The 26,938-nt window shown below is 46.3% G+C and overlaps 1 protein-coding gene across 3 annotated transcripts in view; it reads left to right on the top strand.

The window, feature by feature from the left end:
* entpd1 (ectonucleoside triphosphate diphosphohydrolase 1) overlaps positions 1–26,938 on the top strand; it is a 145,385-nt gene that overhangs the window by 93,755 nt on the left and 24,692 nt on the right. For all 3 annotated transcript variants that reach the window (XM_078564969.1, XM_078564971.1, XM_078564970.1), the window contains 4 exons: positions 5,063–5,180; positions 8,198–8,348; positions 18,774–18,933; positions 20,588–20,797. In XM_078564969.1, the coding sequence (XP_078421095.1) occupies positions 5,063–5,180; positions 8,198–8,348; positions 18,774–18,933; positions 20,588–20,797 (639 nt within the window). The remainder of the gene's footprint in view (positions 1–5,062; positions 5,181–8,197; positions 8,349–18,773; positions 18,934–20,587; positions 20,798–26,938) is intronic.

Below are 26,938 nucleotides of genomic sequence, written 5' to 3'. Positions count from 1 at the left end.
CCTAACCTGCACTGCAAGGCTGCACTGTTAGCTTGAACCATGGGGGAGACTGGTCCAAACCAGGATGATGACTTTGCAAGGAGCTGTGAGCACCTCCACCAGTGACTGCTCCATGGCCAGCTTTAGCAAGGAGATTGTACAATGTGCCCAGTCATCCAAAGGTTCTGCAGTCCACTAAAATGCTCATTAGTTTGCAGTCTGTGCTCGAGGGGTGAAAAGCTCTGGAGCATTTGATGCCTCTGCGTTGCTTGAGTGGGCAGATAAGCTGGAAGCCCGGCTCAGATCATATCAATGGCTGAGCCTGAACTGTCTCAGTTGCAGAGGAATGGTCATATAATGGTTTATATAAGGTGCCCCTAATGCGTGGCCGCTTCCCTTGCCCACCCTACCCCCCCACCCCGAATTCTTGTGCGCCATATTCAACCGCAAGGCAGCCCTTGCGCCTCCCCCTCCCACCCCCACAAGTCGCCTCAATGGCAGGACTGCCCTTGGTCCCCTCCCCCCATAAGTCACCTCAACCCTTGCGGGGCCCCCCCCCCCCCCCCCCCCCCCCCCCACCAACGTGCCTCCAGCTTGAAGTCCAACAGGCGACCATGCTGAGTGCTGCACATCGTTGTTGTGTACTCCCCACCAAGTGCACGTATTATATATACTGTTGTGAAACATGTCAGTGTGGACAGACAATCCAGTGGGGCGGCGGGGGAACGGTTCCAGTGGGCTGGCCTAATAATGATATGCTGATGTATTACACTGAGGTTTCCGATGTCCAGTGATGGGTAACAAGGCCCACCGTTGGCAGGCTGAGCAGACGCTAATGTGAAACCGATCGCGCATATTGTCCGCTCACTCCACCGAACACGCCTGATGCCAGTGGACGTGGAAAATCCCGGCCTATTTGTGGGTGGCTTTTCAATGGTTGCAGGGCAAGGTCTTGCTTGGGGAAGGGGGAGAAGTGACCTCAGGCAAAGGAAGAGGCTGTAGAGCGAGGGCTGTACTGGGGAAGGGGGGTATCCCAGGGTGTGTGTGGGGGCACATGTTGATCTGTACAAGCGGCCTCAAGATGGTATGGGCCGAGGAGGCAGTCTCCAGTGGAGATGAGGCCAGATGGAGATGTGAGGGTGTGTGTGAGAGAGTGAGTGGTGATGTCCCTTGATCTGGCAGTGAGTGAGATCCAGTGGATATGTGATAGGCTTGAGTGTGTGTGTTTAGACTGATAAGATGGTTGCCTTACCCTGGCGGCAGGGATGAGATCATTCATCCTCTACTTGCATTAGATGGCCAACCTCTTCTATGCAGCATTGGCACTGACCACTGATGCCACTGCCTGCCATGCTGGATTGGTGATGCCACTGCCTGTCCTGCGGCCAGAACGGAGGTAGCGGACATCACCGCGGGCCTCCACGGCATCCAAATGGCATTCCAGTGACACGTCATTAAACCTGGGGGCTGCAGTCTTTTTGGTCCCCTTACATACGAACATACGAACAAGGAGCAGGGGTAGGCCACTCAGCCCCTCGAGCCTGCCCCGCCATTCAATAAGATCATGGCTGATCTGATAGTAATCTGAAATCTGCTTCCCACCTACCACCGATAACCTATCACCCCTTTGCTTACCAAGAATCTATCCACCTCTGCCTTAAAAATATTCAAAGACTCTGCTTCCACCACCTTTTCAGGAAGAGAGTTCCAAAGACTCACAACTCTCTGAGCCAATAAATTTCACCTCATCTCTTGTTTTAAATGGGTGACCCCTTATTTTTAAACGGTGACCCCTAGTTCTAGATTTTCTCACAAGAGGAAGCATCCTCTCCACATCCACCCTGTCAAGACCCCTCAGGATCTTATATGTTTCAATCAAGTTGCCTCTTACCCTTCTAAACACCAGCGGATACAAGCCTAGCCTGTCCAACCTTTCGTCATAAGACAACCAGCCCATTCCAGGTGTTAGTCTGGTAAACCTACTCTGAACTGCTTCCAGTGCATTTATACCCTTCCTTAAATAAGGAGACCAATACTGCACACAGTACCCAAATGTGGTCTCACTAATGCACTGTACAACTGAAACATTACCTCCCTATTTTTGTATTCAATTCTCCTCGCAATGAATAACACTCTATTTGTTTTCCTAATTACTTGCTGTACCTGCATACTAGCCCTTTGTGATTCATGCACTAGGACACCCAGATCTCTCTGCATCTCAGAGCTCTGCAATCTCTCACCATTTAGATAATACACTTCTCTTTTATTCTTCCTGCCAAAATGGACAATTTCACATTTTCTCACATTATACTTCATTTGCCAGATCTTTATCTTCGCACTTAACCTATCTTTATCTTTTTGTAGCCTCCTTATGTCCTCTTCACAACTTACTTTACTACCTATCTTTGTGACATCAGCAAATTTGGCAACCATCCCTTCAATCCCTTCATCCAAGTCATTTGTTTAAATTGTAAACTGTTGAGGTCCCAGCATTGATCCCTGTGGCACACCACTTGTTATATCTTGCCAACCTGAAAAAGACCCATTTATGCCTACTCTCTGTTTCCTGTTAGCTAGCTAATCTTCTATCAATGCCAGTATGTTACCCTCAACACCATGAGCTTTTATTTTCCGCAATAACCTTTGATGTGGCACTTTATTAAATGCCTTCTGGAAATCTAAGTACAGTACATCCACCTTTAAAGGTTCCCCTTTATCCACAGCACGTTACTTCCTCAAAGAACTCCAATAAGTTGGTTAAACACGATTTCCCTGGAGTAGTCCTGGGCTGGAAGCACTGAGATGTGTGCACATGGCTGGGCTTTAAATATGGCGCCCGGCGCGATGAAGCGCCATGGAAACGGCATATTTCCCTGGAATGCATAAATAATGTGGCGGGTTAGAGATGATATGGCATGAAAACCCGCCATCATGGCTGGCTGGCAAAGCATAGCTTTACCCACCCATTACTGCACTTAGTGCAAATCTGGGATTTTCTGCTCCAAGTATAAACTCCCTCAACCCGGTAGAATAAACTCCCTCAGTCCCGGAGAATAAACTCTCTCAATCCCAGAGAATAAACTCCCTTAGTCCTGGTGAATAAACTCGCTCATTCCCAAGGGAGAAGGATGTATGACTAGGGACTGCTTGGAATGTGCACGGTGATCTTGAAACCAGTAATTAGAGAAACATTGATGAGAGTGAAGTTGATTCTGGAGCGGGAGGGCTGTCACTGTATTGCCCAAGTGACCTGTTCTGTCCCATTTCCAATGACAAAGTTTGCTTCCTTTCCCTGACTGCATCTGGATCTCCTGGTTCCATCAGTCAATAGACTTATCACTTTACTGATCTCTCTTTTTGAGAGGAAGTAAGAAAATATATTTTGGAGGCAGCAAAGGGAGCCATACGCTCAATCAGTTGTAGGTAATTAGACCTGTAATGGTCTGTTGACCAACTAAACTTCTCACCTCACACCAGTCTGTCACGATCAGGTACCCATAGGTTCCTTGTTGAGTGATTAACATTACAGGTCTCTCAGCTGCTCTGTTCCTGCTTTGTGTCAGTGACTTCAGCTCACTCATCATCCAACACAACACAGCAGCAACAACTTACATTTACATAGCACCTTTAAGGTAATGAAACGTCTCAAGGCGTTTCATAGGAGCATCATAAAACCAAGTATGACACTGAGCCATGTAAGGAAATATTAGGTCAGATGACCAAAAGCTTGGAGCTTTAAGGAGCATCTTAAAGGAGGAAAGTGAAGTAGAGAGGTGGAGACGTTAGCGAGGGAATTCCAGAGCTTGAGGCCAAGGCAACTGAAGGCACAGCCGCCAGTGGTGGAGCAATTAAAAATAGGAATGCGCAAGAGGCCAGAATTCGAGGAGCACAGAGATCTCGGAGAGTTGTGGCGCTCGAGGAGATTACAGAGATAGGGAGGGGGCAAGGCCATGGAAGGATTTGAAAACAAGGATGATAATTGAAAAATCAAGTCGTTGCTTGACTGGGAGCCAATGTAGGTCAGCGAGCATAGGGATAATGGGGCAATGGGACTTCCTGCGAGTTGAGACACAGGCAGCAGATTTTGGCTGACCTCAAGGTTACAGAGGACAGAATGTGGGAGACAGGAGTGTGCTGGGATAGTTGAGTCTACAGTTAATGAAGGCAGGGATGAAGGTTTCAGCAGTCGATGAGCTGGGATAAGTCAGGTGATGTTACCGAGGTGGAAATTGGCAGTCTCAGTGATGCGTAAAAAAGAAGTTGGAAGCTCATCTCAGGATCAAATGTGACAGCAAGGTTGTGAACAGACTGGCTTAATCTCAGGCAGTTGACAAGGAGAGGAATGGAGACAGGATCTAGGGAACAGATTATGGAGCATGGACTGAAAACAATGGTTTCAGTCTTCCCAGCATTTAATTGGAAGAAAATACTAATTGATGATGATTTGATCCATGTTTATCACCTTCTTTCAGATCCCACACCCACAATGTTCCCATCCTCCTGACTGTCCCGGATCCCAAACCCTCAGTGTTCCCATCCTCCAGACTCTTCTGGATCCCAAACCCTCGGTGTTCCCATCCTCCAGACTCTCCCGGATCCCAAACCCTCAGTGTTCCCATCCTCCAGACTCTCCCGGATCCCAAACCCATAGTGTTCCCATCCTCCAGACTCTCCTGGATCACACACCCATAGTGCTGCCCACCGTGCAAGGTGAGCAGGTCACTCCAGTGACGGGGATTTGCAGTTCTTATTTCATTTGTCTGGTAGGTTATTAGAAGTTTGCACTGCAGCAACAAGGTACAAGGCATGTTTTTGGGCAGACTTTGATCTCCAGACCAACAGCAGGCTGGCAGCACAACACCTGCTGCCTGTGGACAAGACAAGGGCCCAAAGTATGCGAAAGCCGTGGATGCGAGATCCTGGGCAAACAGCTGCAGTGATGCGGTTTTGTGTTTGTGCTGTGGACTATCTGGGTGTTGGGAGTGACATGTGGAAGGGAATCTCTCCCTGTTAGTGTTATAATGCAGTACAATCTAACATGCATCATTGAGGAATAATGCTATGTTCCATGCCTTTCCAACAGTATGGAATAGTGATAGATGCTGGCTCCTCTCACACAGCGTTGTATATCTACCAGTGGCCGGCTGAGAAGATGAATGATACTGGCCTAGTCGAGCAGATGAGTTCCTGCGAAGTGAAAGGTATGAGATACTCCTTGCCATCAGGATCAGCCTTGTTGCATTCTTCAGCTGTTTCAAATCTCACGCTCCCTGTAAATATCAGGACCTGATATAACCTGAAAGTCTCACTCTCAGCAGTTACCTTTGAAAGGTATAGCGCAGTGATCATATTACTGAATGAGTAATCCAGAGCTATGGACTAATGCTGGGGGAGTTTGTATTCTGAAATTAGATCATGAAACTACTAAATTGTCTTAAAAACCCACCTGGTTCACTAATGTCCTTTAGGGAAGGAAATCTGCTGTCCTTACCTGGTCTGACCTACATGTAACTCCAGACCCACAGCAATGTGGTTGACTCTCAAAATGGCCCAGCAAGACACTCAGTTGTGTCAAACCACGACAGAAAATTTGCAGTTCATTAACCCCTTCTCAAGGGTAATTAGGGATGGGCAATAAATGCTGCCCTTGACACCAATACTCACACCCCAAAAACAAATATCAAAAGCATATTGTTGTAAAGGTGACTGAGTCTGTACTCTTAGTAATAGAGTTGAATACTTGTGGATACTTCTAGGCTGGAAAAATTAAGTTAGGCCAGCATTTATTATTACCCTTTAGGTTTTTACAACAATCATTTTGTAGTCATTATTGGACTTTAAATTCCAGATTTTTATTGGATTCAAATGCTGCCATCTGCTGTGGTGGTATTTGAACCTGGGTCCCCAGAGCATTACTCTAGATTATTAATCCAGCAACAGTACCACTACACCATCACCTCCCCTTTTCTAAGGAGCATTATTCTTAAAGATGGTAGAGGTAGCTGCACTCATCCAGGCAAATAAAGAGTATTCCATCACAATCCTGATTTGTGCCTTGTAGATGGTGGACAGGCTTTGGGGAGTCAGGAGGTGAGTTCCTCACCACAGGATTCCTAGCCTCTGACCTGCTCTTGTAGCAACAGTATTGATATGGCACACTAAATAAAACCCTAATTACTACACATAATGTTTCCCAGGGTAGAAATGCCTGATCAATCAGAGTGCAATTGGTTTTGCTGCCATAATGTTATTGTCATTGGGTGATTCTGGTTCATCTACACCAACAGATTAGTGATGGTATTCGAGACCCACCCAGTCTAAAAAGAAGTGGATAGCTGAACAAACTCAGATCATTGGAGAAAGAGATCACTATAGAATTTGGCCCAACAGGTTTAAGCTCCACATAAGCCTCCTGCCACCCAAATTTATTTAAACCAAAAACATACCCTTCAGATATAAAAATAAAAACAAAAAACTGCGGATGCTGGAAATCCAAAACAAAAACAGAATTACCTGGAAAAACTCAGCAGGTCTGGCAGCATCGGCGGAGAAGAAAAGAGTTGACGTTTCGAGTCCTCATGACCCTTCAACAGAACTGAGTAGAAATAGGAAAGGGGTGAAATATAAGCTGGTTTTTCTTGTGTTTAGCTTCCCCTAAATCTATCTCTGCTTATCACCTCAACCACTCCCTTTGGGAGTGAGCTCCACATTCATGCCACTCTCTGGGTAGCAATCTTACCCCCGGGGCAGAATTTTCAGGTTGGCGGGCGGTCGCGATTGGCGGGTCCGGGAGGGGCCAGGGAATGGACCGCTAACTGTGATCGGCCCCTGACCGCAATTCCACGATGGCTGTCCAATTAACGGCCAGCCAGCGTGAAGTGCGCGCCGAAACGCTAAGCGCTGCCGGGGTGGTGGGGGGGGCGGGAGGATAGCGGGCGCTGACATAAGCGCGGGCACGGGCGAGCGCTGAATGAAAGCCCCCTGAAGGCAGAAAGTTGCCTCAGGGAACTGAAGACTTTGAAAGTATTAAATAAAGATTTTAAAATCAGAACAAAAATGTCCAAGCCTCACAGTCACACTGAACATAAACATTATAAAAACGCTGTCCATAGATTTTTTTTAAAATTTAATAACGGAAACCTCATCCCGCCCTTGGGTGAGGTTTCCTGAAAAATGCAAAGGCCGCCTGGCAGGTTCACCCATCCACCAACCATGAGGTTGGACAAACCACGAAAGATCGGGGCCAATTACAACTTTAATGGGCTTAATTGACCTCTTAATTGTCAGCGGGCACGCTTCCAACTTTTGTGTGCAAAACTCTCACTGAACAATTTCTCCTTAAACTCCTCTCACTTCCTTCAAATAAAAGGTGTGGCTATGGGTACCCGCCTGGGCCCCAGTTACGCCTGTCTCTTTATGGGGTGTGCGACATTTCAGAACCCACAAGTTATTAACAGAATCATAGGAACATTGGGCAGGATTTTCCAGTCGTCGGACAGGCGCGGTCCACCGCCCACGATCGAGGCCCCCACCAGGCTGGCTGACCAATTAACGGCCAGACGACGTCAAACGTGCGCTGAGAACCTCAGCGCTGCTGGGGTGGGGGGGGGTACGGGAGGAGTGCGAGCGCTAAACTCTGCACGTGCGCAGGGGGAGCGCACACGGAAAGCTCCCAGAAGGCAGGGAGCTGCCTCAGGGAACTGAAGAATTGTGCAACCAAAAAGAAAGATTTTTAAAATGTTAAGACAATGTCCCGACTCAGAACTCAGAAACAATAGCAGGAACATAATAAAAGTTACGTCTAAAGTTTTTTATTTTTTTAATTACTGTTGGAAACCTCATCCCGCCCGTGGATGAGGTTTCATAAAAAAATCCAAAGGCCGCCTGGTCGATTTGTCCGCCCGCCAGCCGTAAAGGTTGGACGGGCAGCGAAGAATTGCTTTCAATTATTTGATTAATTGCCTCAATAGGCCTCTTAATTGTCGGCAGGCCCGCTGCGGACTCTCGCGCACGCCCACTGACTGAAACATCACGCGAGTGCACGATGACATCGGGACGCTCGTCCAATCTCACCGCGCACTATTTTAACCCAATCAAGTCCGGCACGTGCCCGGCTGTGGGACATAAAATCCAGCCCAATTTTTGGTTGAATGTATGTATTCTGCCCCCTAAAGGAAGGCTGTATCTTTACAGGGTTTACCTTTTCCCTCCCTTACAGGTCCAGGTATTTCCAGTTACTGGATGGATGTTCAAAAGGCCGGCCTCTCTCTGAAAGAATGTCTCAATGATGCGAAAGGGAAACTTCCAGAGAATCAGCACAATGAGACCCCCTTGTACCTGGGAGCTACAGCCGGCATGCGTTTACTGAGGTTAGCACCCATATCCTGCTCCTAATGCCTGTATTCCTATATGATTAGTCCTTCACACTCCCATTTCAGAGCTCCTGTCTTCTATTCCAACCCTTCCCACACTGGTATTTTTTACACTTATTAAATTCATGGATTGACCGACTTTAAATAAAAATGAGATCATGAACTCTGTAAAGAAGACACCCACAGGGAATGCAGACACTTCCTCATCAGCCTTTCTGCCGGGCAACTCCTTGTGACCTGTGGAGCGGCCAATTAGAGAGAGTGTCAGGCAGCCCATCAGCTGGCAGCTTGGCTGGAGAATGAGAGTGGGGAGAATGCTTACCCTCACGACAGCGGCAAATGGCACAAGTGAGGGGTTGGCCATTTGGAACTGAAACATTCCTTCACTCAAAGGGTTGTGAATCTTTGGACAGAGATGAGGAGAAATTGCTTCACTCAAAGGGTTGTGAATGTTTAGAATTCTCTACCCCAGAGGGTTGTGGATGCTCCTAGGCCCCCGTGTTTTAGATTCAATGACCAATGGAAACAATCTCTCAGCTTCCACCCTATCAAGCCCCTTCAGAATTTTGTAGGCTTCATTGAGATCACTTCTCATTCTTATAAACTCCAGAGAATATAAACCCAATTTACTCAGCCTCTCTTCATAGGATTACCCCCTCATCCCAGGGACCAATCCAGTGAACCTTTGCTGTACCACCACCAATGCAAACATATCCTTCCTTCAATGTGGAGATCAAAACTGCACACAGTATTCCAAATGTGGTCTTACCAAAACCCTGTACAATTGTAGCAAGACGTCTTTATTCTTGTTCTCCAATCCCATTGCAAAAAAGGTCAACATTCCATTTGCCCTCTGTGATGACCACATTAAAGGCATTTCCACAAAGTGGTCCATGAGCTAAGAATTTGTGTGTGCATGTGCACGTGTGTGTGCGCACATGCACGTGTACGTGTGCGTGCGCATGCATGTGTGTTTGTGTGTGCATGCATGTGTGTGTTTGCGTGTGCGTGCACGTGTGTTTGTATGTGCATGCGTGCACGCGTGTGTGTGCATGTGCCTGTGCACATGTGTGGGCATGTGCCTGTGCATGTGTGTGCATGCGCATGTGCGCTTGTGTGTGCACGTGCATGCATGTGTGCATGCGCGCGCGTATATGTGCATACACGTGTGTGTTTGCGTGTGTGTGTTTGTGTGTGCGCGCATGTGTGTTTGTGCATACACCTGTTACGAACTGAATACATACAAAGATTAAATGCAGATAAGGATAAAAGATACTAATAAAGATGAAATTCAATTCATTCCTTTAAGATATAGTTGCAGGCCCATAGCTTGCAGTTGAAGTGTTGGTTGTCTGGAATGGAGGATTGAAGTGTTCAGTATCTGTGATGGCTTCTATAGTCGATTAGTCAGTGTTTGCTTATCAGGTGGACTCAGCATGTCAACAGGTTTTGGGAGAGAAAGTTTCTTGTTCCTCACTTGTTCTGTGGTTATGACACATGAAGATTACTTGGATTTTTTTTCAGCAATACAACAGTTGATTCCTTTTTGCCATCTCTTGGCTGAGAACCTTATTTCGTTATATCTCTTGAGTTCTTCTTGAGGGTTCTGCACACATGGCTTTCACAGCCTGTCTTTATCACAACCAAAGCAAAATGGCTGCTATGTTAATTTCAAATGAGCCATTGTTCCAGTAGGCAAAGAAATTAATAATGTTTGAGGTCCTTTGAAATTGCCTCCATTTCTCTCAGAATCTAAGGAGTCTTCACACCTTTAGAAGATTCAGTGATGAATAGTTTGTGACACTACCTAATTGCTTGCCTCACTGAGGCCTCACTACTACAGAATGAACGAGCTACCCGAACTTTACAGGATATTCATTAGGTTGAACACATGAACATACGAACATATGAATTAGGATTAGGAGTAGGCCACTCGGCCCATCCATCCTGCTCCACCATTCAATAAGATCATGGCTGATCTGATTGTAACCTCAACCCCACATTCCTGCCTACCCCAATAACCTTTCACCTCCTTGCTTATCAAGAATCTTTTTAGCTCTGCCTTAAAAATATTCAAAGACCACCTTCCACCGCCTTCTCAGTAAGAGAATTCCAAAGATTCACGACCCTCTGAGAGAAAAAATTTCTCCTCACTCTGTCCTAAATGGGCGATCCCTTATTTTTAAACAGTGACCCTTAGTTCTAGATTCTCTCACAAGAGGAAACATCCTCGCCACATCCACCCTGCCAAGATCCCTCAGGATCTTATGGCCAGGATTTTCCAGTCGTTGGGCGGGCTCGGCAGGGGGGGGGCGAGCGGGAGCAGCTGCGAATCAGACCACTGCCCGCAATCAGGCCGCGACCACCATTTCACGCTGGCTGGCCAGTTAACGGCCCGCCAGTGTGAATCATGTGCTGCAGCGCTCAGCGCTACCTGTGTGTGTGGATCGGGGGAGGAGGGCGAGCGCGGAAGTTCGCTCCTGCGCGCAAGTGCACGCAGTAAAAGCTCCCCGACGCACAGAGCTGCCTCAGGGAGCTGAAGCTTTTTGAACATAAAAAATAAAGAATTTAAAAATATTGGTAACATGTCCCCTCACGTGACTGTCAAAAAATTAGTTGAAGATTTTAATTTTTTTTAAATCACTGATCGAATCCTCATCCCGCCCGTCGATGAGGTTTTGCAAAAAATCCAAAGGCTGCTTGGCCTTTTCGCCTGCCCGCCAACCGTAAGGTTGGACAGGCAGCGAAAAATTTCATTTAATTAGAACTTAAACGGCCTTAATAGGCCCGTTACTTGTTGACGGGCTCACTGCCGACTCCTGCACGCGCCCACTGACCTAAATATCGCACGTCATTTTACGTTCGTTTGGGTCGGGCGCTCTCCCGCCTGACGAGCGCAATATTCTGCCCTATATATTTCAACCAAGTCACCTCATTCTCTTCGAAACTCCAGTGGATAAAAACCGAGTCTGTCCAACCTTTCCTCATAAGGAACCATTCCAGGTACCAGTTTAGTAAACCTTCTCTGAGCTGTTTCCAACACATTTACATCCTTACTTAAATAAGGAGACCAGTACTGTATACAGTACCCCAGATGTGGTCTCACCAGTGCCCTCTGTATAACTGAAGCATAACCTCCCTACTTTTGTATTCAATTCCCCTTGCAATAAATGATATAATTCTATTAGCTTTCCTAATTACCTGCTGTACTTGCATACTAGACTTTTGAGATTTATGCACCAGGACCCCCAGACCCCTCTGCATCTCAGTGCTCTGCAATCTCTCACCATTTAGATAATATGCTTTTTTTTTTAATTCTTCCTGTCAAAATGGACAATTTAACATTTTCCCACATTATACTCACTTTGCATGGTCTTTGCCCACTCACTTAACCTATCCATATCCCTTTGTAGTTTCCTTATGCCCTCTTCACAGCTTACTTCCCTACCTATCTTTGTGTAATCAGCAAATTTGGCAACCATCCCATCCATCACTTCATCCAAGTCATTTATATAAGTTGTAAACAGTTGCGGCCCCAGCACTGATCCCTGTGGCACACCACTAGTTACATCTTGTCAACCAGAAAACAACCCATTTATGCTCACTCTCTGCTTCCTGTTAGCTAGCCAATCTTCTATCCATGCCAATATGTTACTCCCTACACCATGAGCTTTTAAATTCCACAATAAACTTTGATGTGGCACCTTATCAAATGCCTTCTGGAAATCTAAGTACGGTACATCCACCGATTTCCCTTTATCCACAGCACATGTGACTCCTTCAAAGAACTCCAATAATTGGTTAAACATGATTTCCCTTTCACAAAGCTATGTTGACTCTGCCTGATTACCCAGAATTTTTCCAAGTGCCCTGTTATAATGTCTTTAATAATAACTTCTAACATTTTCCCTCTGACCGATGTTAAGCTAACTGGCCTGTAATTTCCTGCTTCTGTCTCCCTCCCTTTTTGAATAAAGAAGTTACATTTGCTATTTTCCAATCTAATGGAACCTTCCCCAAATCTGGAGGATTAAAACCAACCATCAACTATCTCACTAGTCACTTTTTTTCAGAACCTAGGATGAAGTCCATCCAGACCTGGGGATTTGTCAGCCTGTAGCCCCAACAACTTGCTCAATACTACTTCCCTGGTGACCCTAATTTTCCCAAGTTCCTCTCTCCCTTCCATTTCCTGATTGACAGCTATCTCTGGGGTGTTACTTGTATTCTCTATAGTGAAGACCGATGCAAAATACCTGTTCAATTCATCTGCTATCTCCTTATTTTCTATTATTAATTCCCCAGACTCTCTCTTTATAGGACCAATGCTCACTTTGTTAACTGTTTTCTTATTTAAATATCTATAGAAACTTTTACTATCTGTCTTTTTGTTACTAGCTAGCTTTCTCTCATACTCTAATTTTTCCCTCCTTTGTAATCTTTTTGTCATTATTTGCTGTTCTCTATATTCTTTCCAATCTTCTGATCTGCCACTTGTCTTTGCGTAATTATATCCTTTTTCTTTAAGTTTGATGCTATCTTTAATTTTTTTAAATTAACCACGATGGTGAGTCCTCCCCTTGTAATTTTTCCTTTCTCACTGGAGTGTATTTATTCTGTGTATTCTGAAATATCCCCTTAAATGTCCTCCACTGCATTTCTATTGACCTATCCCTTAACCTCATTTGCTAGTTCACTTTAGCAAGCTCTGCTTTCATGCCCTCATAATTGCCCTTACCTAAGTTTAAAATACTAGTCTTGGACCCACTCTTCGCTCCCTCAAACTGATTTGTAAAATTCAATCACATTATGATTGCTGCTATCTAAGGGTGCCTTCACTATGAGGTCATTAATTAATCCTATCTCATTGCACAAAACCTGGTGTGGTATAGCCTGCTCTCTGGTTGGTGCCAGAACATGCTGTTCCTAGAAACTATCCCGAAAACATTCTATGAATTCCTCATCTAGGCTACCTTCGCCCATTTGTTTTTCCCAGTTTCTATGTAGATTAAACCCCACTCCCCCTGCCCCATGATTATCGCCATACCTTTCTGACAAGCTCCCATTACCTCTTCCTTTATACCCCGTCCTACCATATGGTTACTGTTAGGGGGCCTGTACACCACTCCCACAAGTGACTTCTTGCCTTTATCATTTCTCATACCCAACTGCTGCTTTTCTCCATGAACCAATTTACGGAGACAAAAATCTGGGGAAATTCAGGGCCCAGCTCACTGAAGTAACTCATCTACACCGTAGTTCACACACTGGCTCTTTCCAGCAAACTGTTTCCTGACAGGGATAGTCACTGCATCCTGTCCCGACTGACCAAGAATCAGAGAATCTTACAGCACACAGGGAGGTCATTCACCATGTTGTACCTGGGCTCTGATTGCTCTTCCTTCAGATATCTCTTCACTTTTATTTCACTAATAGTATCGCAGTTCTGGGCACCACACATTAGAAAGGACATATTGACCTTGGAGGGAATGCAATGTAGATTTACCAGAATGATACCTGAACTTCATGGTTTAAGCTACAAGAAAAGAATACATAAACAAGAATTGTATTCACTAACACCTTGGGACTTGTGACAACATTGGGAGAGCTGTGCCACAGACTAGTGAAAAAACAGCCTGACATAATCATACTCACCGCATCATACTTTACAGATAATGTCCCAGACACCACCAACACCATCCCTGGGTATGCCCTGTCCCAACGGCAGGACAGAGCCAGCAGAGGTGGTGGAACAATGGGATACAGTCAGGAGTTCCCCCAGATTCCTCCATTTGACTCCAGACCCCATGAAGCCTCATGGCATCGGGTCAAAGATGGACAAGGAAATGTCTTGCTGATTACCAGCTACCACCCCCGCCACCGCACTCTGACCCCCTCCACCCGCACCCCCCCTCCCACCCAAAACGACCACCCCCACTTAGCTGATGAATCAGTACTTCTCTTGGAAGAAGCACTAAGGGTAGCATAGACACCCTTAGACATAGACAGAATGTACTCTGGGTGAGGGACTTCAATGCTTATCACCAAGAGTGGCTCGGAAGCACCACATCTGACCAAGCTGGCCAAGTCCTAGAGGTCATATCTGCCAGACTGGGCCAGTGGCAGGTGGTGAGACACCCAGCCCTACCTCACCATCACCTCTCTCACTCCTCCACTGTTGCTAAATTATCAGACCATTTATCCAACATCTAGCGCAGGATGAGCAGACATTTCCTCCAATTATATATTCGGAAAGACCGAAGTCATTGTTTTTGGTCCCCGCTCCAAACTTCAAACTTAGCTACCAACTCCATCCCTCTCCCTGCCAACAGTCTGCGATTAATCCAGTCTGTTCCCAACCTTGAGATGAGTTTCCGACCCCATGTTCATGCCATCACTATGATCATCTATTTCCACCTCTGTAACATCGCTAGCCTTCTCCTCTGTCTCAGCTCATCTGCTGCTGACACCTTTATCTATGCCTTTGTTACCTTTTTTCCAACACAGTCTTAGCTGGTCTCCCATATTCTACCCTCTATAAACTTGAGGTCATCCAAAGCTCTGCTGCCCATATGTTGACTTGGAACAACTTCCTTTCCCTATCACCCCTGTGCTCTCTGACCTTCATTGGCTTCTAGTCAAGTGACATCTTGGCCAGGGTTTTACAGCCCTACCCGCCCAATAGGATTTTACGGTCCCGCTGAACTGAATGGAGGTTTAAATGGCTCGCCGCTTCTGCTTGGGGGAGAAACGCTGCATCGGGGCTGTAAAATCCTGGCACTTGATTTTAAAATTTTCATCCTTGTTTCCAAATCCCTCTATGGTCTTGCCCCTCCCTATCTCTGTAATCTCCTCCAGCCCCGAGATGTCTGTGCTCCTCTCATTCTGGCCTCTTGTGCATCCCCAATTATAATTGCTTCGCCATTCATGGCTGTGCCCTTAGTTACCTCGGCCTCAAGCTCTGGAATTCCCTTCCTACACCTCTCTGCGTCTCTGTCTCACTTTATTCCTTTCAGACTCTCCTTACAAGTTGCCTTTTTGACCAAATTTTTGGTCATCTGACTTCATATCTCCTTATGTGGCAAGGTGTCAAAAACTTTGTTTTATAATGTTCCTGTGAAGTGTCTTGGGACATTTCATTACATCAAAGGCAGTATATAAATATAAATTGTTGTTGTTGTGAGGGAATCAACATTAAGGAAGAACCAGCTTTTTAAAAATTCATTCACAGGATGTGGGCTTCGCTGGCTGGGTCAGCATTTATTGCCCATCTCTAGTTGCCCTTGAGCCGCCTTCTTGAACCGCTGCAGACCATATAGTGTAGGTACACCCACAGTGCTGTTAGGGAGGGAGTTCCAGGATTTAGACCCAGCGACAGTGAAGGAATGGCGATATATTTCCAAGTCAGGATGGTGAGTGACTTGAAGGGGAGCTTCCAGGTGGCGGTGTTCCCATTTATCTGCTGCCCTTGTCCTTCTATATGGTAGTGGTCGTGGGTTTGGAAGATACTGTTAAGGAGCCTTGGTGAATTCCTGCAGCGCATCTTGTAGATGGTACACACTGCTGCCACTGTGCGTCGGCGATGGAGGGAGTGAATGTTTGTAGATGTGGTGCCAATGAAGCGGACTGCTTTGTCCTGGATGGTGTTGAGCTTCTTGAGTGTTGTGGGAGCTGCACTCATCCAGGCAAGTGGGAAGTACTCCATCAGACTCCTTACTTGTGCCTTGTAGATGGTGGACAAGCTTTGGGGAGTCAGGAGGTTGGTTACTCGTAGCATGATTCCTAGCCTCAGAACTGCTCTTGTTGCCACAGTATTTATGTGGCTAGTCCAGTTCAGTTTCTGGTCAATGGTAACCCCCAGGATGTTGAAAGTGGGGGATTCAGCGATGGTAATGCCATTGAACATCAAGGGGATTGGTTAGATTCTCTCTTGTTGGAGATGGTCATTGCCTGGCACTTGTGTGGCGCTAATGTTACTTGCCACATGTCAGCCCAGGCCTGGAGATTGTCCACGTCTTGCTGCATTTGGACATGGACTGCTTCAGTATCTGAGGAGTCACGAATAGTGCTGAACATTGTGTGATCATCAGCGAACATCCCCACTTCTGACATTATGATGGAAGGAAGGTCATTGATGAAGCAGCTGAAGATGGTTGGGCTGAGGACACTACCCTGAGGAACTCCTGCAGTGATCTCCTGGAGCTGAGATGACTGACCTCCAACAACTACAACCATCTTCCTTTGTGCTAGGTATGACTCCAACCAGTGGAGAGTTTTCCCCCTGATTCCCATTGACTCCAGTTTTGCTAGAGCTCCTTGATGCTACACTCAGTCAAATGCGGCCTTGATGTCAAGGGCAGTCGCTCTCACCTCACTTCAGGAGTTCAGCTCTTTTGTCCATGTTTGAACCAAGGCTCTAATGAGGTCAGGAGCTGAATGGCCCTGGCGGAATCCAAACTGGGCGTCAGTGGGCAGGTTATTGCTAAGCAAGTGCCACTTGATAGCACTGTTGATCACCCCTTCCATTACTTTACTGATGATGGAGAGTAGACTGATGGGGCAGTAATTGGCCAGGTTGGATTTGTCCTGCTTTTTGTGTACAGGACATACCTGGGAAATTTTCCACATTGCCGGGTAGATGCCAGTGTTGTAGCTGTACTGGAACAGCTTGGCTAGGGGCGCAGCAAGTTCTGGAGCACAAGTCTTCAGTACTATTGCTGGAATATTGTCAGGGCCCATAGCCTTTGCACTTTCCAGTGCCTTCAGCCATTTCTTGATATCACTTAGAGTGAATCGAATTGGCTAAAGACTGGCATCTGTGATGTTGGGGACCTCTGGAGGAGGCCGAGATGGATCATCCACTCGGCACTTCTAGCTGAAGATTGTAGCAAATGCTTCAGCCTTATCTTTTGCACTGATGTGCTGGGCTCCCCAATCATTGAAGATTGGGATATTTGTGGAGCCTCCTCCTCCAGTGAATTGTTTAATTGTCCACCATCATTCACGGCTGGATGTGGCAGGACTGCAGAGCTTAGATCTGATCTGTTGGTTGTGGTATCGCTTAGCTCTGTGTATCACTTACTGCTTATGCTGTTTGGCACGCAAGTAGTCCTGTGTTATAGCTTTACCAGGCTGACACCTCATTTTTAGGTATGCCTGGTGCTGCTCCTGGCATGCCCTCCTGCACTCTTCATTGAACCAAGGTTGATCCCCTGGCTTGGTGGTAATGGTAGAGTGGGGGATATGCCGTATCATGAGGTTACAGATTGTGTTCGACTACAATTCTGCTGTTGCTGATGGTCCACAGTGCTTCATGGATGCCCTGTCTTGAATTGCTAGATCTTTTTGAAATCTATCCCATTTAGCATGGCGGTAATGCCACACAACACGATGGAGGGTATCCTCAGTGTGAAGGTAGGACTTTGTCTTCACAATGACTGTGCGGTGGTCACTCCTACCGATACTGTCATGGACAGATGCATCTGCGGCAGGCAGTTTGGTGAGGAGTAGGCCATTCAGCCCCTCGGGCCTGCTCTGCCATTGAATAAGATCATGGCCGATCTGATAGTAACATAAAATCTGTATCCCATCTACCCTTGATAACCTATCACCCTCTTGCTTACCAAGAATCTATCCACCTCTGCCTTAAAAATATTCAAAGACTCTGTTTCCACCACATTTTGTGGTTGACAGTTCACGAACCTCTGAGTGAAAAAACTTTGCCTCATCCCTGTTTTAAATGGTCGACCCCTTATTTTTAAACAGTGAACACTAGTCTAGATTCTCCCTCAAGAGGAAACATCCTCTCCACATCCACCCTGTCAAGACCCCTCAGGATCTTACATGTTTCAATCAAGTTGCCTCTTACCCTTCTAAACTCCAGCAGATACAAGCCTAGTCTGTCCAACCTTTCCTCATAAGACAACCCACCCATTCCAAGTATTAGTCTGGTGAGCCTTCTCTGAACCGCTTCCAATGCACTTACATACTTCCTTAAATAAGGAGACCAACACTGTACACAGTACCCCAGATGTGGCCTCGCCAATGCCCTGTACAACTGAAGCATAACCTCTCTACTTTTGTATTCCATTCCCCTTGCAATAAATGATCACATTCTATTAACTTTCCTAATTACTTGACGGGACAGGAGTGAAGGAAGAGTGAAGGGACCAGGTGACAGGACCAGAGTGAAGGGACAGGAGTGAGGTTTTGTGATCAAAGTTGACACATTGAGGTTTTGCATTGCACACTATTGATCAGAAAGCTGCTGCTGATTTATTCAAGGGGGTGGCTATGTCGAGTTCAGAATGTAGCAGCTCAGTAATCCCAAGTGGAGAGTGAATCCATGGGGTCAGCTTGTTGGATATTTTGACATTGTTGAGTTTTTCCTCTAAAGGCTGACTGTTTCTTCCTGTTTTCCAGGTTACAGAACCAGCCTCTGTCTGAGAGACTTCTGAGCTCAGTGGGAGAATTCATCAAGACGTATGCATTCAATTTCCAAGGGGCACGGATTCTAACTGGACAGGATGAGGGAGCATTTGGATGGATTACCATCAACTATCTAATGGGAAACTTCCTGCAGGTATTTCCATGAAATATTAACATTTAAATATTCCTGGAATAATCCTGTGGCTTTATTCTGACTGCACTGTAAATATACTCAGCTTTCAGCAGTTGAGCGTTTCCATGTCCCTTGTTTCTCTGTCACTTGGATCTGAATGAGCCGCTGATTTGAGCTCTAAGCCAGGAGCACACCCTGAAAACCCAAAGAGGAGCTGGAATTTGTGGAATATTGTTCCACCATCTTCACAGCTACACAGGTTTCTGGGCTCACCCTCTGGCCATTACAGGGTCAGTGAGCGAGGGTTCCGAGGGTCAGTGAGTGGGAGTCAGTGCGGGGATCAGTGAGTTGTTGTGGGGGGGGGGGGGGGGGGGGGGTGCGCGCAGTGATGGGGGGTGCGGATCAGTGAGTGAGGGGGGGTCAGTGAGGGAGGGCCCCCAGGGTCAGCGAGTAGGGGGTTCAGTGTGGGGATCAGCGAGGGGTGGGTGTCAGTGCAGGGGGTTTGTTGGGGGGTGGGGTCTGATAGTGGGGGGAGGTTCAGTGAGGGGGGTCAGTGAGGGCATGGTCAGTGATGGGGGAATTCAGCGAGGGGTGTTCAATGGGGGGGGTCAGCGAGAGGAGGGGCTCAGTGAGGGGTGGGTTCAGAGGGGGGGCTCCATGAGGGGAGCTCAGTTAAGGGGGGAAAGGTCAGTGAGGGGAGGTCAGTGAGTGGAGGTTCAATGAGGGGGGAATTCAGTGAGGGAGGGTTCAATGAGGGGGGATTCAGTGAGGGGGTGGTCAGTGAGGCGGTGGCCATTGAAGTGGGGTCAACGAGGGAGGGTTTCTGGGGGGTGTGACAGAGGGTGTTTGCAAACTGCCCCTTTACCCATCACTGATCTTTGGTTCCTGCATTTCGCTGGTCCTGTGTGTGTGTCTGTGGGCGTGTCTGTCTGTCTATCTGTGTATGTGTGTGTGTCTGTTTGTCTGCATGTCTCTCTATGTCTGTCTGTGTCTGTGTGTGTGTCTGACTGTGTGTGTATCTGTGTGTGTCTGAATGTCTGTGTCTGTATGTGTGTCTGTGTGTGTCTGAATGTCTGTCTGTGTGTGTGCCTGTGTGTCTGTGTTGCGTGTCTGTCTGTGTGTGTGTGTGTCCATGTCTGCCTGTCTGTGTCTGTCTGTATCTGTGTTTGTGCGTGTGTCTGAATGTCTGTGTCTATATGTGTGTCTGTGTGTGTCTGAATGTCTACCTGTGTGTATCTGTGTTTGTCTGTGTTATATGTCTGTCTGTGTGTGTGTCCATGTCTGCCTATCTGTGTCTTTTTGTGTGTCTGTATGCGTGTGTGTGTGTGTGTGTGTGTGTGTGTGTGTGTGTGTCTGAATGTCTGTCTGTGCGTGTGTGTGTCTGCTTGTGTGCATAAGTGTGTGTCTGTCTGCTCTGTATGTGTGACTCTATGACTGGTGTGTTTGTGTGACTCCAATGTTTTCTGTTATTAATAGGGAAAGAACTCTCAGGGATGCCGTGTGTGATGGAGGGACTAGATTATACTGTGCAGCGTATGATGTGGGGAGACATTTAAGAACAGGCCTTTAATACTCAACATGTCTACAATGTTGAAATAATTGAATAAATTGAACTAATGAAAGTGTCAGTAATCAGGTTTAGTCACTGTCTGTAATGTTTTTTTATCTTTCTTAGGACAGTGCGGGAGAAAACCCTCAGACACTGGGGGCGCTGGACCTGGGCGGCGCCTCGACACAGATCACATTCATCCCTGATAGGAAAATTGAATCAGAGGAAAGCTCTCTGCATTTCCGCCTGTATGGGAAGAGTTACAACATGTACACACACAGCTACCTGTGTTATGGACAGGATCAGGCCCTGAAACTGCTACTGAAACAACTGAATGTAAGAATGGAATGATTACAGAATCCCCAACCTGGCCAAGGGTGTTTGCAAACCCTGTGAAAACTGCTGGACAGGCAGGGTTTGAGTGCTTCATTGATAATACACAGACACTGGTCACTCACACACTTACCAAAGGGGGAGCACTGCTAACCATTCAATAGCTCAGTGTCTGTAAAAAAGGACAACGACACTGGGATAATTGGTACTAATATGTAAAATGACAAGGGATAGAACACAGTACTGATACATGGAGTAATAATGAATGAGGGACTCTGGAGTTCTGTTATAGGTCTGAGCTCCTGCCCTTGTTCCTTCAGTGACTGAATCCTCTGAGTGTTGCATGGGGGGGGTCAGATGTTGGTCAGCGCATGGATGTAAGTTCCATCTCACCTTACCTCTGCTAGAGCAACAATTGTACAGGATTCAGTACTTGGTTCAAAACGATCCCCATTCTAGTTATAGTAGCTCATAGAGGCCTCATGCTTGATATGGAACCATAGAAAAGCTACAACACAGAAAGAGGCCATTCAGCCCATGTCTGCACCAGCCAAAAACAGAAGAAAATTGTTGCTCATTTTAATCTCACTTTCCAGCACCTGGTCCGTAGCCTTGCAGGTTACAGCACTTCAGACGTAGATCCAAGTACCTTTTAATTGAGTTGAGCATTTCAGCCTCAACCACCGATTTAAGCAGTGAATTCCAGACGCCCACCACCCTCTGGGTGAAAAGGTTTTTCCTCATGTCTCCTCTAACCCTTTTACCAATCACCATAAATCTATGCCCCCTGGTAATTGACCCCTCAGCTAGGGGAAACAAGTCTTTTCTGTCTACCCTATCTAAGCCCCTCATAATTTTGTACAGCTCATTTACGTCACCCCTTATCCTCCTCTGTTCTAAGGAAAACAATCCCAGCCTATCCAATCTCTCCTCATAGCTGCGATTTTCAAGCCCTGGTAACATTCTTATAAATCTCCTCTGCACTCTCTCCAGAGCAATTATATCCTTCCTGTAATGTGGTGACTGGAACTGTCCTCAAAATTCCAGATGTGGCCTAACCAGCATTTTATACAGTTCCAAGTTCCATCACATCCCTGCTTTTGTATTCTATACCTTGTCCAATAAAGGAAAGCATTCCATATGCTTTCTTTACCACCTTATCCACCTGTCCTGCCACCTTCAGGGTCCTGTGGACATGCACTCCAAGGTCTCTCACTTCCTCAACCCCTCTCAATATCCTCCCATTTACTTGTGTATTCCCTTGCTTTGTTTGCCCTCCCCAAATGCATAACATCACACTTTTCTGTATTGAATTCCATTTGCCACTTTTCCACCCACTCAACAAACCATTGATATTATTCTGGAGATAACAGCTATACTCTTCACTGTCAACGACATAGCCGATTATTTTTGTCATCTGCAAATTTCCCAAACATACCTCCCACATTTAAGTCCAAATCATTAATATATACAACAAACAGCAAAGGCTCCAACAATGAACCCTGTGTAACCCCACTGGAAACTGCTTTCCATTCGCAATTAAACATTGATCGACCATTACAGTTTGTTTCCTGTCACTGAGCCAATTTTGAATCCAACTTGCCACCTTCCCCTGTATCCCATGGGATCTCACTTTTCTGATCAGTCTACCATGTGGGACCTTGTCAAAAGCTTTACTAAAATCCATGTAGACAACATCCACTACACTACCCTCATCAATCCTCCTTGTCACTTCCTTGAAAAATTTTATTCAGCTAGTAAGACACGATCTTCCCCTAACAAAACCATGCTGACTATCCCTTTTTAAAAAATTCATTCATGGGATATGGGCTTCACTGGCTGGGCCAGAATTTATTGCCCATTCCTAGTTGCACTTGAAAAGGTGGTGGTGAGCTGCCTTCTTGAACTGCTGCAGTCCATGTGGTGTAGGTACACCCACAGTACTGTTAGGCAGGGAGTTCCAGGATTGTCCAGGTCTTGCTGCATTTGGACATGGACTGCTTCAGTATCTGAGAAGTCGCGAATGGTGCTAAATATTGTGCAATCATCAGCGAACATCCCCACTTCTGACCTTATGATGGAAGGAAGGTCATTGATGAAGCAGCTGAAGTTGGTTGGGCTGAGGACACTACCCTGAGGAACTCCTGCAGTGATCTCCTGGAGCTGAGATGATTAATCTCCAACAACCACAACCATCTTCCTTTGTGCTAGGTATGACTCCAACCAGCGAAGAGTTTCCCCACTGATTCCCATTGACTCCAGTTTTGCTAGGGCTCCTTGATGCCACATTCAGTCAAATGCGGCCTTGATGTCAAGGGCAGTCACTCTCACATCACCTCGAGAGTTCAGCTCTTTTGTCCATGTCTGAACCAAGGCTGTAATGAGGTCAGGAGCTGAGTGGCCCTGGCGGAACCCAAACTGGGCTTCAGTGAGCAGGTTATTGCTAAGCAAGTGCCACTTGATAGCACCGTTGATGACCCCTTCCATTACTTTACTGATGGTTGAGAGTAGACTGATGGAGCGGTAATTGACCGGGTTGGATTTGTCCTGCTTTTTGTGTACAGGACATACCTGGATAATTTTTCACATAGCCGGGTAGATGCTAACGTTGTAGCTGTACTGGAACAGCTTGGCTAGGGGCACGGCAAGTTCTGGAGCACAAGTCTTCTGTACTATTGCTGAATATTGTCAGGGCCCAAAGCCTTTGAAGTATCTAGTGCCTTCAGCCATTTCTTGTTATCACGTGGAGTGAATCGAATTGGCTGAAGACTGGGATTTGTGATGCTGGGGACCTCTGGAGGAGGCCGAGATGGATCATCCATTCGGCACTTCTGGCTGAATATTGTAGCAAATGCTTCAGCCTTAACTTTTGCATTGATGTGCTGGGCCCCTCCATCATTGAGGATGGGGATATTTGTGGAGCCTCCTCCTCCACTGAGTTATTTGATTGTTCACCACCATTCAGGGCTGGATGTGGCAGGACTACAGAGCTTAGATCTGATCCGTTAGTTGTGGCACCGCTTAGCTCTGTGTATCACTTGCTGCTTATGCTGTTTGGCATGCAAGTAGCCCTGTGTTATAGCTTCACCAGGTTGACACCTCATTTTTAGGTATGCCTGGTGCTGCTCCTGGCATGCCTTCCTGCACTCTTCATTGAACTAGGGTCAATCCTCTGGCTTGATGGTAATGATAGAGTGGGGGATATGCCGGGCCATGAAGTTATAGATTGTGTTCGAGTACAATTCTGCTGCTTCTGATGGCCCACAGTGCCTCATGGATGCCCTGTCTTGAGTTGCTAGGTCTGTTTGAAATCTATCCCATTTAGCAAGGTGGTAGTGCCACACAACATAATGGAGGGTATCCTCAAAGTGAAGGCGGGACTTCGTCTCCACAATGACTGTGCAATGGTCACTCCTACCGATACTGTCATGGACAGATGCATCTGCAGCAAGCAGGTTGGTGAGGATGAGATCAAGAATGTTTTTCCCTCTTATTGGTTCCCTCACCACCTGCCGCAGACCCAGTCTAGCAGCTATGTCATTTAGAATTCGGCCAGCTTGATCAGCAGTAGTGCTACCGTGCCACTCTCGGTGATGGACATTGAAGTCCCGCACCCAGAGTACATTCTGCACCCTTGCCACCCTCAGTCCTTCCTCCAAGTGATGCTCAACATGGAGGAGCACTGATTCATCAGCTGAGGGAGGGTGGTAAGTGGTAATCAGCAGGATTTGACCTGATGTCATGAGACTTCATGGGGTCCAGAGTCGATGTTGAGGACTCCCAGGGCAACTGCCTACTGACTGTATTCTACTGTGCGACCACGTCTGCTGCGTCTGTCCTGATTAATCTGTGCCTTTCTAAGTGACAGTTTATCCTGTCTCTCAGAATTGTTTCCAATAATTTGCCCACCATTGAAGTCGGACTGACAGGCCTAGAATTTTTTGGCCTATCCCTCCAACCTTTTTTAAATAATGGTACAACGTTCACAATCCTTCAATCCTCTGGGACCTCACCTGCATCTAGTGAGGATTGGAAAATGATCCTCAGAGCATCCGCTGTTTCCTCCCTGGCTTCCTTTAACAACCTGGGATACAATCCATCTGACCCTGGTGACTTATCTACCTTCAAGGATGTCAGTCGCTCCTTTACTTCCTCTCTCACTATGCTTATTGTATCTAATGTTTCACACTCCCCCTAAGTAACTAGAATGTCTGCATCATCCCTCTCCTTAGTGAAGACAAAATACTCATTGAGAACCCTGCCCACATCTTCAGCATCAACGCACAAGTTACGATGTACGTGTCTGATAGGCCCTACTCTTTCCTTAGTTATTCTCTTGCTCTTAATGTACTGGTAAAACATCTTTGAGTTTTCTTTGATTTTACCTGCCAATATTTTTTGTATCCTCTTTTTGCTTTCCTAATTTCCTTTTTTACTTCACTCTTGTACTTTTACAGTATTCAGCTTTTTGTGACTGTCATAAGCTTTCTTTTATAAAAGCAAAATACTGCAGATGCTGGAAATCTGAAACAAAAACAAAATTTGCTGGAAAAACTCAGCAGGTCTGACAGCATCTGTGGGGAGAAAGGGTTAACGTTCTGAGTCCAGGTGACTCTTCTTCAGAACTGAATGCTGACAGCACAGATGCTGGTCAGACCTGTTGAGTTTTTCCAACAATGTTTGTTTTTGTATAAGCTTTCCTTTTCTCCTTTATCTTACTCTGTATGCTCCTGGATAACCAGGGGGCTCTCGGTTTGGCAGTACCATCCCTTTTCTTTGTGGGGACACGTCTACACTGTGCCCGTGGAATCTCACTTTTGAATGCTATCCACTGATTTGACACAGTTTCACTTTTCGTCGATGTATCCAGTCCACTTTTGCCTGTTCACCTCTCAGCTTTCTAAAATTTGTCTTCCCCAATTTAGAAATTTTAGTCCTGTTCCACCTTTGTCCATTTCCAAAATGATGCTATATCTAACTAGTCACTATCTCCCCAGTGTCACTTCATCCACTTGCCCAGCCTCGTTTCCTAAGACTAAATCTAGAATTGTGCCCCGTCTCATTGGGCTTGTTACGTGCTGGCTGAAAAAGTTCTCTTGAATGTAGTTCAAGAATGTTGCACCCTCTGTGCCTAGTTACACTGTTCGTATCCCAATTGATATTAAGCACGTTGAAGTCCCCAATGGTTACCGCCCTGTTGTTTTTGCATTCAGAAATTTGCCTCAATATTTGTTTTTTTTAACTCCCTTTCACTATTGAGAGTCTATAGTACACTCCCAGTGTGGTTGCTCTTTTTTTATTTCTGAGCTCAACCCATCTGACCTCATTTCATTTTAGTATATCATCCCTCCTCGCAGCTGTAATTGAAATGGTGCATAGGAATAGGAGAATTGAGCGAATAAACACGTGTCTGGAAAGCTGGTGTAGGAGGGAGGGCATCAGATTTCTGAGGCATTGGGACCGGTTCTGGGGCAGGTGGGACCTGTACAAGCTGGACTGTCTACACCTGAACAGGACTGGGGTGAATATCCTTGCAGGGAGATATTCTAGTGCTGTTGGGCGGGGTGTTAAACTGGATTGGCAGTGGGCTAGGAGCCTGAGGGCAAATTCAGATCAGGGAACGAGAGATGGAGAATTAGAATTATCCTGCCTGAAAACTCTATATCGAGGGATGTTGAGCTGCAATTTTTGCCCCTCCTTAAGCCATGTTTCCGTTGTAGAGATGATATCATGCTGCCATGTGTCTATCTGTGGCCTCAGCTCATCGGCTTTATTTACTATGTTCCTTACATTTACATATATACCTTTTAACACTGCCAAATTCCTGTGCTGTACACTTTTTAACCTGTGCTACTTCTCTCTTTCAGAGTCACCCACTAATTCTCCATCTCCCATTCCCTGCTCTGAATTTGCCCTCAGATTCCCAGCCCTCTGCCAACCTAGTTTAACACCCCCGCAACAGCACTAGTAAATCTCCCTGTGAGGATATTCTTCCCAGTCCTGTTCAGGTGTAGACCGCCCAGCTTGTACAGGTCCCACCTTCCCCAGAACTGATCCCAATGCCTCACAAATCTGATGCCCTCCCTCCTACACCAGCTTTCCAGCCACATGTTTATTCGCTCAATTCTTCTATTTCTATACTCG

The sequence above is a fragment of the Cetorhinus maximus genome, chromosome 20, assembly GCF_964194155.1.
Source record: "Cetorhinus maximus chromosome 20, sCetMax3.hap1.1, whole genome shotgun sequence".
NCBI lineage: Eukaryota > Metazoa > Chordata > Chondrichthyes > Lamniformes > Cetorhinidae > Cetorhinus > Cetorhinus maximus.
This window is presented reverse-complemented; position numbering and strand designations above follow the sequence as displayed.